The sequence below is a fragment of the Pocillopora damicornis genome, chromosome 11 (assembly GCF_964200805.1).
Source record: "Pocillopora damicornis chromosome 11, jaPocDami1.2, whole genome shotgun sequence".
In the NCBI taxonomy this organism is placed as follows: Eukaryota; Metazoa; Cnidaria; class Anthozoa; order Scleractinia; family Pocilloporidae; genus Pocillopora; species Pocillopora damicornis.
The window spans coordinates 3,394,095-3,407,927 of record NC_142680.1 but is presented as its reverse complement, the minus strand read 5'-3'; the positions used below and the strand labels follow the sequence as shown (position 1 = coordinate 3,407,927).

The window sequence follows — 13,833 nt, the reverse complement described above, 5'->3', positions numbered from 1 at the left end:
TGCCACCACATCGGTGCATCCAAACACAAAACCATCGAAAAAACTGTTATGTAAATCTTTACAACCTAACATCAGTATGCCTATACTCCATGCTGTTCTCGATACGATTTCCACGTTGTCAGAAATTACGCAATTTTTTTATTGCACGGGATTAAAGCGGAGGGGCAAGATGGGTCCGTCTTACCAGATCCACTCAGGTAGCCGATCAGAACAGATTCAATCTCTTTACGGTGGCCAATTTATGTTATCAACTCAGATGATAATACTAAATTAACAAGCAAACATACTGCGGGCTCAATTAGTGAATAATGGTAACATTTATTCTCTATATTACGTTATTACAACAACCACGGAGCACAAAAAATTCTGCGCTTACCAAAATAATGAAAATCTCGCCTGAATATATGTAAAACAAATAATTAGTATTTGATTGCTAGCTCGAGATTTCTAGAGGGTTATGTGTAGTTGATGAGGGCGAAGTCTGAATGAAACATTACTATCCATTTAGTCGTTCAAAACTTTAAAGGGCATGTAAACCCAAAAATACATGTTTTTCTTATACTATGTAAAAAGTGGCGTAGAAAACGAATTTGAAATTAGTTTTGTCCAATTCGACTTATTTTAGGAGAAAATCGGCATTATCAACTGAAATTCCATTTCCGGTAAAAACAATAGCGAGAAGTCGTGACGTAAGCGGTGGAACCAAAATATTGCGCAACACATATTTCCCAGTAGAACTGGTGTGGGAGTTCGTGTAAGTAGCGGTAGTTCGGAAGATGTTTTTTCAGAAGGTAGCGACTCGAATGCCTTAAGCTTAGTACATGACAGCGCTGGGGATAATCCAGAATCTTTAGGAGAGTCTGGGCCACGTCCGCCGCGTAGGGTTCACCGAAGCGATCCGCACGAAGACAGTACAGAACATGTCGACAGCGATGCGACCGTCTCGGAAACTCAGACTGGTATTTAATTTACTTTGTGATTTATTTGTATTTGACATGAAAATGCAATACAGCGAGGGTACAATCTAAAGGAATGCAACAGAATTTTTTTAAACTTGAGCTTCTGAGAGTGTTTTATATAAAATTATCAAAGGTGCGAGTGTGGAACTTGTCAACCAATGCCGAAAACTCATGAAAGTGTTTGTTGTACGGAAATCGGGCAATTGTGGCAAAATGGCCTGAAACCCAGATAAGTTGTATCACTGAGCATCCAGGTTTTCAGTCAATTTGCCTCGATTTCTGGGTGCTGGAGACGGCCAAGTACGCTTACAGGCAGCAGTAAAGCACAGATAATCACACCAGAAACGACTAAGCTAAATATTTTCTGTTTCATCTGTTTTGTTACATTTTGAGATCGATTTACTTGAGTTGTTTCTGCCATTGATTTAATAATACAATACTAGAGCTAGTTGTTTTTCGCTTCTTTCCTGGCAGGAAATTTCGCTAAATTGCCTACAGATAGCTTGTTCGTTGGTGTTGGGGATATCTCAGCAAACACTTTAGGGTCGCTGTGCTATCTTGTGCGGTAAACAATATCCTGCATCTCAGAAGCATTTCCATCGATAAAACAAGTTGTATCATGTGCATTTCCTTGTGTGGCCTTCATAATTATCCAACCCTGTTTGTGTTTGCTTCGATTTGCATTATTGAAAAGATAGTTTTGCAAGCTGAAATCAGGATCTTTTAAGTTGTACTCAAAATGATGAATATTATTGTCCTACTGACCTTTGAACGTATTTTCACTGCTGTGAAAACCGTGACACAAATTCTTCTGCTTTTTCTCTGCAGGGTTTCTCAAAGGAAGCACTAAGTGGGGCTGGCATGGATTTTCTTATAGAACATAAGGGTTGATTATGGGATCCTGTATAGAATTCTTTGTATAGAACCGACAAAATTCCAGATCACGTTATAACACACTGATATCAACGAATTCTCTTTCTTTGATACGTGTTTCGACAGGCAAAGGTTCAGACATGTCAGTGTCTTTTACGGGCTCAGCGCTGGCTCCCAAACAACTGGCTTCCCCATAATCTTTCATTAAATGAGAAAAAAGATGTTTTTGGAGAACCAATAAAGCTATTGTTGTTTAATTAACGAAACGTTCTCATGTAAATCGATTTTGTACTTTCTCTGTTGACCTCTAACTTTTGAAGAGCTCAACTTCTTTCTCAGTTTGGTCAGCCACTTCCGAATCCTCGTCGTCTGCCGACTGTATGGGTCGTTTTTCGTCTTCCGAATAATTTGCTTCTGGTGAGGCCTGAATCGTCGGTACAGCACCAGGAATAAAAATGACTGCTACAAACAACAGAACGTTCGAACGGCTCGACGAAATCGGCTATTTTCACTTGAACAAATTTCACAAATTGTCGCTTCAAATTTGCGTCATTTGGAAATATTTGCATTGTATGCCCAGTTTTGTTTGAATCAGTACAAAACTGGACGGCACAACGCTTCACCATTACGAAAAAATTGATTATATTGAAGCAAAAAAATCATGACGAGACCAGCAAACAACGGCTGTAGAAAAGACTCCTTCGTGCCTCACGCGATTATAAAACGAGACTTTGGAGGATCCACCCGTGACGTCACAGGAAAGATGGCGCCATTCAAGATGGCGAATGTTTCGAATTTGGAAGAGCTTTTACAATATGAAAATGGACTTTTGAGAATAAACGAATGGTACCTTTGGTGTACTTGATATATTTACTAAACATCTATGTGAAAAGAAAATGAACGTTTTTTGGGTTTACATGCCCTTTAAAATAAGACCGGGGACGGTGAAACCTAATTTTAGCCGGGGAAGGGAGGGGGGGGGATGAACACAAGCACTGGGGCGTGAATTTTTTTAGGGGGATCTGGACAATCCTCCCTCAAAAAGTTTCGAAATCGTGATCTCGGTGGGATAATCTTTGTCTTTCGGACTTTTTTCCTTAACCTTTCATTTATTTTTCAAAAGTACCAAAACAGTCTCTCCAGTCCCCCCATTCCCTCACCTCTCCCGTCCCTAAAAAAAAGCTTATGTGTTAATAGAAAACGTTTTCAATGATACAAACGAGCTGATGTAACAAAACGCACTTCATTCACCATCTACAACGAAATAGATGGCGAATAGTGTTGTGAATCAGATTGCAGTACTTGTGATACAATGCTAGTAGAGAAATGCTAATACTATCTATAAACACAGTCCGTTTCTCCCGTCAGCGGAGGATTGGGGTAGAGACGTTCCGGGTCCTCTCCAAAGGGAAAAAGGAAAAGAGAATATGTTGAGTCTAACTAGAAAACTCTAATTAAAGCAAGGTTATCCACTCTTGATGAGAGTCAAAATATCAACAGCTCCTAGTATGGCTTGTCTAGCGATCGATATCTGACGATCCACTCCAGCATAATCTTTGGTCTCGTTGAGTTTGAAGAGGATATCACTGACACCTGGAAAACTAGAAGCGCCGTACAAATTGTACTTGCTGGGAGCAAAGATCACGTGACGAACCAGGCGTCTTTCCGGCAGGCCATAGGGGTGGATGAAAGCTCTCTCTACCTGGATCATTTGGTCATTGAGCCTGCGCAGTTCTGCAAAACTAGTCTCCTCGTACTTCTCGAGTTTTTCCTCGACTTTTTCCCTGAGTTTACAAAAGTATAACGTTTGAGATAAAGATTTTTTATGTTGAAGTTTTGAAAGCTCGTTTCTCAGAATGTTTGTGAACATCTAGGGAATTGGCTGGCTATGAATTGTGATGATGATGATGATGATAATCTTAACATTATTAATAGCAATAATAATCAATGATTATCATAATAATAAAAATAACATTAACAATGTTAATGACGATGATGATGATGATGATGATGATGATGCTAATGACAATGTTGACTTTATTTCCGTGCTAATGTAATAGGTTACGATACTTTAACCCTTGACCCTTATGAGAGGCTAGCTTCTGATTTCTCCCCTATGGTGCCACCCCTCAATCAAACATTAAGGTCACGAGAGCAAAGGAAATGATTACCAACGAGAGAAGCTATTGGTTTTTAAACAAATGCTCCTTGTTAGTATCCTAGGGAGTGTAAATGGCTAAGCTTTGATTCGCTTTGTGATTGGTCCAGAAAACTCACGCCATCCTCTCAACCAATCAGACGCAGAACTAGAACCAATCACGATTTGGTCATCCGCGTTTTACAGTTTGCCTGGTTTTACTTTGAATTCTCATTGGCTAATGATGAAGCGAATCGTCGGTGTGATTGGCCGCTGAGATCACTTTGTTTTGTTTTCTTCAACGCTCATTTGAAAGATGCTTTAAAACTGAACTGATCTAAAACATTATGATTGTGTGCAACGCTCCTATATAAGAATACCTGGCTGTCGAAAAGGTCTTCGCAGTGTCGTGGAACTTTTCAACTGCCATTCTTAAGTAGTTCATCGATCCAGCGTAGTCTTTCAGCTCCTCCGGGTATGCTGAAATTAGGGAATGCAAAGAACTATTCAGAGCTTCTGCATACGTTATCACATCCATCTTCAGAAGCGGTGCATCTGCGAATTGTAACAGTAGTCCGCCAGTAAGTTGGGTCATAGCCTTATGGAACAAGAATTTTGGATCCACGAACTTTACAGTCCAATTAAACGTATCGTGCTGTGAGTGGTAGACCGGGTAGAACACCGTTTCGTTTTTGTAGCCAAAAATGTAGTAAAAATCTGCTGAAGGGACGCCTGCATACTGATAGAATGAGGCAAAATCACTACCAGAACCCAAATTGCCAACAGCCGGTTTCCCTGGATTGTTTTTAGACGGGTTGCGTTCGAGTGAAATATCGAACACGGTTTTTTTGTCATCGTGTGCATTGGGATCGTCCACCTTCTTGCTGAAATCCACGATGGTATTCTTGACTAACGGACTGCCGGAGGCTATCAGGACGTAACTGCCAGACACAACTGTGTCGGTGTTAAGGTAGACCACGGCTCGCTCACCAAGCTCTTTCTGGTGCTGCTCAACCCATTCCGTTGATCCAATGAGACTGTATTCTTCTCCTCCCCAGCTGCAGATCTGTTGATTTGAACAGAAATTTAATTTAGTTTTTTAGGGTAAAGCTTTGGTACCGGCTTGGCTACCGACCAAATATATAAACAATGCGACATCTCCCCCACAGTCTTAATAATTAATACAATTTTGCGAAGCTCAAGATTTTTTCATCGAACGCTTGGAACAAATGTCTCAAACACTTTTCTTCTTTCAGGATTGGTTTTAATCGGCTGTCGACATAACAAAACAAGAATGGTCATATAGGCAAATCTGAACAAAGATTAAGATCCCACCCGCCTATGAGAGCTCAAGTTAAAATCTGGAATTCGTCAAAAGCCCGGGAAAACGCGGGTGACCTAGTCACGATGGGAAACACGATTGATGTTACTTTTGCGTCTGATTGGTTTAAAGAATGGTGTAAGTTTTCTACTCCAATCACAGAGCGATGTAAAGCAAAACTAAGGTAATTACGTATTACTTTCGATATTCGATTGAAAATTACTCCATAAGAATATATTTCTAATTGTCTCACCTTGATTGTTCGACGTGGCCTCCATCCTGTTTTTAACAATTCTCCAAGCACACGGCCGATCTCAGCGGTCGCAGAGGTCCCGGTAGAAGCGTCAATTGCTCCGTGCACCCAGGCATCTCTGTGATTACCAATGAGCACGTACCTGTCCGGTTCCTCCTTCCCGTAGATCGTTCCTATTACATTATAAATGGGCACTTCTTCCAGGTTGTTACTGACGTTCAATTCAACTTCGACTTCGCCCCTGTTGAACTCTGGTCCAAGATGATAGGTGATACCAAGGGTTCCATTCCAGCCTTCAGGCACCACTGATCCTAAAAGCGTCAAAAAGCACAAGAGATTATGCCTTGAACCTGATATAGATGCTTTAAGAGGTATATAGTGCAAGGTCTTTCTAGACTATTAGAGCCGATTGTTGAAACTAGGTCCAATTTAAGCCGCGGTTTTTGACGATCAATGGTTTTCCAATGTTCCTCAAAGGTGGGGTTTTGAAGTAACTAGATTTCTGCTTCAGTGTTAATTAGAAGCCCTATTAACAGTTTGGCGAAAAAGATCACCATTTTGGTGATATTCATGCTTGATTTAAGATTGTTTAGAGTGCGGTTTGGTTGAATAAGGGATAAACCTTTTTTTGATAACCAGCTCTTAGTCTTTAGAAAGATTTTCCAGTCTTGAGTAACGCTCCCGGCAAGTTCTCAAAACATCCTTTTTGACAAATTATAAAAGAGGAAAATCGTTCAGGAAGGACTAAAGAAGTAACTACGATTGGTTTGAGTTTCACTAAAATTGCACAGAAGCGCAATTGCATGACTTGAAGTGTACTTAAGGACATGGGCTAGAACTCCGTTGAAAACCGATACGCATGCACTCGAAAGTGCGTGAGCATGATTGATGTTTGGAAATTTCATATATTTTTTTCCTAATCGATTACCTGACATTTCTTGCAAAAATTTAATGGCATCTCCGTATCCCATAGGATGCGCTGGGATTGGAGGAAGCTCACTTTCATTGTGCGGCCTTCGGTACATCCCTGTAAGTGCTGCTATACCAGGGGTTTGGGGGTCTCCACTCCCAGGCATTGTATACAGGGATCCCCGCTGCACCCCACTGGCAGGAAGCCACGCCTTGTTAGGGTAAGTATTCTCTTCCTCTCCACCCTCCATGGCGTAATCCGCTGGGTCCGAGTAGAGGATGGCTCCTATTGCACCGTAGCTATGCGCATTAGCAATCTGAAAAGAAAAATTAGTTCGTTTTTATTTTGTTTCGTTTTTCCTCAACAAAAAGTGTTAAAAAGAAGGATCAAGAGCTGTGACAATACAACTTGAGCAAACACGTTATAGTTCCAAAAGTTTTAACAGAGGAACAAGTTACCACGGGTGTAATTTCTGAGTTCAGTCCGAGCTAAGAGGGTTCATTTTGACGCCTCAAACTGAATAACCCAAAGAGAGACCTATGGTGCTTTCCACGTTGAAGTTCAAACGTCAAATAAAACCCCATTGTACGCTCCTATGTACTTGAATCTTTGGCACTTCTGGAGTTACCTTATTTCCCCGGTATATTTTCCCATATCTCATGATGGCAATTTTTCCGGTCACATTGACGCCGAGTTTTTTGAGCTGCTTGAAGTCGCTAACCTGACCATAATTAACGTATACAAGTTCACCCTTGACATGCCCGCTCGGACTGTAACCAAGGAAGGGCTGAACGACTCCAGGTTGTGATCCTCCCTCCTAAAACGTAAAAAAAAAAAAAAAAAAATTAACTTGTTTCCCGAAGCTTTTTTCTGAATGCCAGTAATTCAGAGATGAGGAGGTTGAGCCGAAACAGTTGATCCGAGCTCTTCTCATCCGGCTCTTTTTCAATTGTTATGGAAGACATTTTTAGAGTCCGACTTCCTGGTCTCCTGGGGGAAAAATATTTCGCATGCACCCCGCGTGTTCCTGGAATGTTACGCTGATACAACACTCCGGTAGCCCCATGCGTGCGCATGATCAAGATTAGTAAGCGCGAGCGACACGTCATGTGCAAGGGTCAGAGAGTGTCTGATATCTTTCTCGCTTGGGTTACTTTTGTTATCGCTGAGTGCGTGTAAGTAAGATTGGACTGTCCACATGAGCAAGATGTTTCACACTGGACTAGTTACCGATACACACTCCTACATAACATAGGAGGGTATAACTTAACGATAAGGGCAACTATTGCCCCATTCACACCAAAGCTTAAACATGTTTAAAAGTTGTTTTGTTAAACACAGTTTAATTTTTTTTTTCTTCATAGAAACTATTTAACCGAATATTTTTTACTTGAATGTAGCACATTGGAAATGCAAGTTAGCAAGTACTTGAATCCAATGGAAAATCAAGTTTTTCAGTTCTCTGTTTATGATTTTCATTCAATGAAAACCAGTTTAACAAAACATGTTTTGCTGGTGTGAATGGGGTATATGAGTGATTATTTCTCTCAGCTTTAGTGCGTGGAGCTCGAGAATGATTCGACTACTCTAGAATTTGTGATTTGAAGTTTTTATCTGTCTTCCTTTAAACTCCTATAACATTACCCACAGAGATATTGTTCCAACATTGAGATACTTAGAAAGCTGTCTCGCAGATAATAGGCGTTCTGTAATCGATGAAGGTAATAGGAACATCTAGTCTTTTAACTGCAAATCAAACTACTAAAGAGCTACTAGAAATGCCTTGTGGTTAGTTAGGAGCCTAAGTTTTCAAAGATTACGCGCACGATTTTTAAACTTCTTTGCGCTTCCTGCAAATTTTGCGCTCCCTGCAAATAAGTTCATCCGCAGCCCCAAATGTAGACCTTATGTAAGCCCATATGATTCGTACCTGTTCTTCTCCCTTGACTTGGTAAATGACAGTACCGTTCTTGTATTTGATAGTAATCCTCGTTTTCTTGATTAAGTCTGGTTTAGACAACAGTGCGTGATACTCTGGCTTTTCAACTTTATCAAATCCATATTCCTTAAAACGCCTTTCAAGTTCGTCGGCAAGTTCTTTCTGGCGTGGTGAGCCCGCGATATGGGGTTTTTCAGAGAAATACCTGTAGAAACGAAGGCAGAACTTTTCTGTGTAAATTCGATAATCTCTTTATATCAACCCGCTTGAAGCATGGAAACTTTATTTCATCTTCCCTCCCTTCCTCCCCTTATGATCTTCGCACTCACCTATGATAATAATTGTATTTACTTGAAATTTGTTCATTGCTAACCTTTTACAATCTTTATACAGTAAATAATTTGAATCCGGGAGTATCATTTGATCGGGTAGTCTTACCTGAGCGGAAGTCATCATCAAAGTCAAATGAAGTGCTGTTGTCAGTCAATTGTTATAAGTCCGGTTCGTGTTAACTGATTGATCTGTTCAGCCACGACCTTATTGGCTGTAAGACTCAAGTGGTGTAAGTCGGTCGTGATTGGTCAGTCAGAACCGTACTTTTAACACTCGACTGAAAACAACTCTTCACTTGACTCTGATGATGTCAGTCATTAATACTGATATTAGGCCTTTCCTAGGACTACTCTCCCCCGGAAGATCAGACTGCACGATGAAATATAATCTTAATGTTATAAAATTAATTATTCCTTCCTGATCATGAATGATAACGATGTTTTACTAACCACAGAGTCATACACGTGCAGCATTACTGTATTTTGAGCTGCGCGCGCGACTCTGAAGCTAAGTCTCCTGTACCGAGTATCCACCTTCGTTAATAGCTGTACAAAGTTTTTTAAGTCCCTCTCGCACACCCTTCTGCTTTTTGAACTGAATCGCCGGGCAAGCATGTAGATAATCACTTTTTCTTAAGGTGAGACGATCGAATCGGCGCGAAAGACATCATACGCGAGGAAAAAGTCCTTCTTGAGCGTCTACTCCCACGCTGTTGGTCCACTTGGCGACAAAGATGCTTCCAATTAAAAATCAGTGCTTATTGGCTATTTATAGTCCATAAAATCCATAAAATCTGCGCTCTCAATTATCTTTGCATCCCATGCGATACTCTACAAATATCTCATGGATCACGAAAGGGATTAATTTTCAATAAGGGCTTTGAATTACGCTTATGTACTTACCATACAAAGACATGGTAAGTATGGATATAAAGCATTTCGGCTTTCATAGACATAATAAACAGAAGATCCCAGGGAAAAATTTCCATAATTCTTGCGTTATCTAATCAGGCAGCGACAATATATTTAGTTGAGGTTAAGAAATTACTACTCTAGTGAGCTTTGGCAAACTACCATAGATTGATTTATTCACCAGATTACATCCTTTGTAAATTTGATTAAACTGAAACACTCAAAACGACTCGGAAGCAGCCGGAGCTACTTGCATAATAAAATTTAATGGAAGCGTATTTGAAACCGATTGACTTACTTGAGGTTCCCTTCGAGGGCTTCTGCTTTGACAGTCGATTGGAACATCTCATGAAAGCGCATCATATCCTTGTGCTTTTTTTGCATTTCGGCTTTCTTATCGTGCCCATTTGGCCGCTCCTTTTCGTGGTCTTCTCTTTTAGTTTTCTTTGCAAAGTATCCGATCAAGAACCCAATGATAAATACAAGAATAACAGCGACAATTGCACCGATACAGCGAATCCTTCGCTGCTTTTTTTTCTTCTTGTAAGTCAGCTCAACAGTATCATCCATTGCAGTAATGTAGCAGTGATTTGGGCCGAGCTACGGAGCAGGTATTAATTGTGAAATGACACCAAATGCAAGGAGGACAACGCCTTTAGATAAGTCTTAGTCAAAAATTACTGGCGCAGCCGAAATGTTATCGTTCATTGCACAGCTTTTGTTATGCAAATCTATTGCTTCAAATATTGGTTGCCTCAATTCAATTTGGAACAAATGGAACTTTGCGTGACTTCGTTGCTTTATTTATAACAGTATCGCTTACATAAGAAATCTGTTGTTTGGCTGTTCCGCTTGGATTTCCTAAATAGCCATAATAATTAAAGCATTTTAGTATGACCGCTAGCTACAAGATAATAAGGTCAACACGATTAAATGGCATCCGACCTCCAACACTAACAAATGTGCATTATTTAAACAACACCATATGACTACTTCGGTTTTACACTAAGCTTAATCTACAAATTTCAATTGCTATGGCAACTAAAACTTCACTTGGGAGAATGCTTTAGTGCAACATGACCTATGGTTGGGCCTCTTTTATGATAAAGTGCCTTTCATAGTGCCTAAGGGGCTGTGCAACGAGCTAGACGCAAGAAGAAAAAGAGCCCTTTGTTGTTTATCCGCCGCCGTTGAAGTGTTATCTGCAGGGAAGACCGTGCCCTGAATGAGTTATTGTAGACAGATCAGAGGGCTTAAAAACTGAGAGTCATTAAAGTAAAAAATGTTTTGATCAAGACGGCCACTCAAGGCAAAGAGCAATATTCTAAGGAACCGAAACAAATTTTGCAAATGGTTTGAAGCGCGGGAAAACGCGTGTGAGTAAGGCGCGGTTGGTTATTCCGTTTCTGATTGATTGACATCGTGATGCAAGTTCGTTAAACCAATAACAGTGCTTAGCTAGGCAATGCCGGTAAAATCCCTGAAAGTGGAAATCTGTTTGGTCAGCTTATCCTTTGTTTCCACTAGACTGCTTTCCGTGTGCCGCAATCCCAGAGTTCGGCGGGAGCGCTAACATAATTTTTTTAACTCACGCGACGGACTTTGCCGTAAAGGATGGACAGATCATATTCTATTGTTTTACTTACGGGGACCTCAAACCACATGACGAAGTAAACAGTGCGATCTTAACACTCAGACATACTTAATTGACTTTCTATAAATAACAGACTTATTATTTCTGCCGTCGATTGTTATGGCAACTGTCAAAACATTCTGACTTTTTAACATTGGTTACAATTTTGACCGCATGCTAAGTAAACACATTTTAAAAACTTACATCTAATCTTTTATCTTATCAATTTCACCCGTCTGAAATTCATGGTAATTAGCAACGTACTTGAGACAACTCCTATTGCTTAGTGTTTAAGGTACCTCGCCTACAAATTTCTTTTGTGAATCTATTTTACTATACTTTGTTCGTACTTTCGTAGGTGAACAATAAAATCTTAAATTCCTTCATACCTTCGAGCTTACATTTAATGATAAGAAAAGAAAACAAATATGACAGTTGCAACATCTAAACGCTGACAGTTAGAATACTTTATCAGTGGCACCCGTTCTCAGATTCTCTGAGATAGCACGCTATGCATGGATAATTTCCTGCAAATTGCAGTATTACTAATAGTTGCGCTTACCGTTTTACAGAGTACGATCGTATTTTATTATGTCCCCTATTGACCACGGAACGATCCTCTGATACGGATGTTGATGACAATAACAATAGCTTCCTTCGAACCGGTCTTATAGGAAACAGTTGGTTGCACAACGCACCTACGTGTAAACGGATTAACCCACAAACCGCAAATTTCAAGTACACACCATGTTTAGAGTACATACTTGAAGGCATATTTTAAAATAAAATCTCTGATTGCGAGCCACCCTGCATGATCAGTCAAGGATAGCCATGCGATTAGTTCATAATTTTCGCTATTGCTGTGCGTTTGCGGTTCAGTTGGCAAATGACGAGAGTCGACGAGAATTTCATGGTGTAGTATTAACGACGAAAAACGCAGAAGGTCGCCTCGAGAATTTATTTTTGCTGTTGATAAAATAGACGACATTAATTCTCTTGCATACAACTAGTATCTAATTTTTCCGAGGTTAGCTTGGCATTATATACGACGATGGAGCCATGCATGATAGACTCTCACTATACAATAACTGAAAAATTAGGTCTTTGTTAGCTGAAACGCAAGTAGATCTAACGAAAGTAACCTGATTCGACGCTAGGGCGGCAATTCGAGGGTCTCAAACAAAGAAGTAGCCAACTTACTTGAGGTGTTCTTCAAGTTGTTCCGAGTTCACAGTGGATTGAAATTTCTCGTGAAAATTCATCATTTCTTTTTGTTGCTTTTCGAGCTCAGCTCTTCGTTGAGATTTTTCATCTCCAGTTTTGGTTTTGTCTTCCTGATCAGCATCCTTCTTGTCCGATCTGTTTACTCCAAAAACTCCTATCAACATTCCAATGGCGAACGCAATTAGGATCGCAACAACTGCGATAACAATGAGGATCCTTCGATTCTTTTTTATTGCTCCCGAATTTTCACCCTCTTTTTCATAACGGGCCATGCTACACGAGAAGTTTGCGAGTACACTGTGTTACCAACAAGGAATATGTTTACTGGTTGTCAAAATGAGGGTGCGTGGAATGTTCCGTATGCTCCACTGTGTGTCAATAACAAAGGGTCGAATTTAATCCCCCCTTCTGACAGACTGTCCCGCAATAATTTATTCGATAGCGCTCGTGAAAAAAGGCTTTTCTAAAGATTACACGTAATCAGATTGAAACTATATCTTCATCTGTCCAACCTAAAAATTAGAAAGCACCGAACAACGGCAGTCGAACACAATTTGACACAATAGTTTAAAGTAAAAAAAAGGGAAAGGAAAAGCTAATGAAAGAAAGTCAAAGGTGATCCCTGATCATTTAAGTATGTAAGAACGCGGCATGCCGGTGACATTTTGGACGGGATTCCAGCTTGTTTCCGTTCCCGTACGGGATGCCGGCGTGATTTTTGGCGGGATCCTGGTGTGTTTCTATGCGGGATCCCGGCGTGATTTACTGCAGGATCCAGGTATGTTCCCGTGCGGAGTCCTGGTGTGTTTTTCCACGGGACTCCGGCGTGAATTTCAGCGGTATCCTGGCATGTTTCCGCGCGGGATCCGTACGGGATTCTGGCGTGATTTTGTGGGATCCTGTCGTGTTCCCGTGCGGGTTCCCGGCATAATTTTTAACGGGATCGTGACATGCTTTCGAGCGGGATCTTGCTGCAATTTCGGGTGCGATCTCTAAGCGCGATCTCGAGGACATTTTAAAGAAAGGATATTCCTTTTCATTGAAATGACTAGAATTCAAACAGAAATGCAGAGGAAACCAAATGGTTAATGAATACAGAAATTGAAAGAAAAGTAAAAGGAAAGGGCGAAACAAAACATCCTTCGGAACATGAAAAGGGACGAACGAAAATATGGTACAGAGATAAAAGTCAGCGTGAAAGCGAAGACTCATTGAAAGGTCAATGGATAAACTCCGTTGCAAATATCATATAAACTTTCCGGCTGGTACGCTTTCTCCATCGTTGTCTTATGTAGTCTTAGTGCAATTTTAGCCTCACCCCACCCTACAAGAATGTTTAC

The 13,833-nt window shown here is 40.5% G+C and overlaps 1 protein-coding gene and 1 long non-coding RNA gene across 4 annotated transcripts; one reads left to right on the top strand and one right to left on the bottom strand.

Moving 5' to 3' along the window:
- Window positions 1-520: 520 nt before the first annotated feature.
- On the top strand, window positions 521-2,093 carry LOC149037068 (uncharacterized). 2 transcript variants are annotated; one of them, XR_016181161.1, is made up of 3 exons: window positions 725-959; window positions 1,434-1,524; window positions 1,788-2,093. It is a non-coding gene; the product is annotated as an uncharacterized LOC149037068 (long non-coding RNA). The 2 variants fall into 2 exon arrangements; XR_016181162.1 differs by lacking the exon at window positions 1,434-1,524 and having other exon boundaries at window positions 521-959.
- An 828-nt stretch (window positions 2,094-2,921) lies between these two features.
- Window positions 2,922-13,321, bottom strand: LOC113679020 (putative N-acetylated-alpha-linked acidic dipeptidase). 2 transcript variants are annotated; one of them, XM_089187688.1, is made up of 7 exons: window positions 12,470-13,321; window positions 8,384-8,597; window positions 7,082-7,270; window positions 6,472-6,769; window positions 5,544-5,854; window positions 4,350-5,035; window positions 2,922-3,616 (listed from the first exon to the last, which is right to left on the bottom strand). In XM_089187688.1, the coding sequence occupies exons 1-7, from the start codon at window positions 12,763-12,765 to the stop codon at window positions 3,298-3,300; spliced, it is 2,313 nt and encodes a 770-aa protein (XP_089043814.1). In that variant the 5' UTR covers window positions 12,766-13,321; the 3' UTR covers window positions 2,922-3,297. The 2 variants fall into 2 exon arrangements, with proteins under 2 accessions (XP_089043814.1, XP_027051750.2); XM_027195949.2 differs by lacking the exon at window positions 12,470-13,321 and adding an exon at window positions 9,935-10,438.
- Window positions 13,322-13,833: the final 512 nt, after the last annotated feature.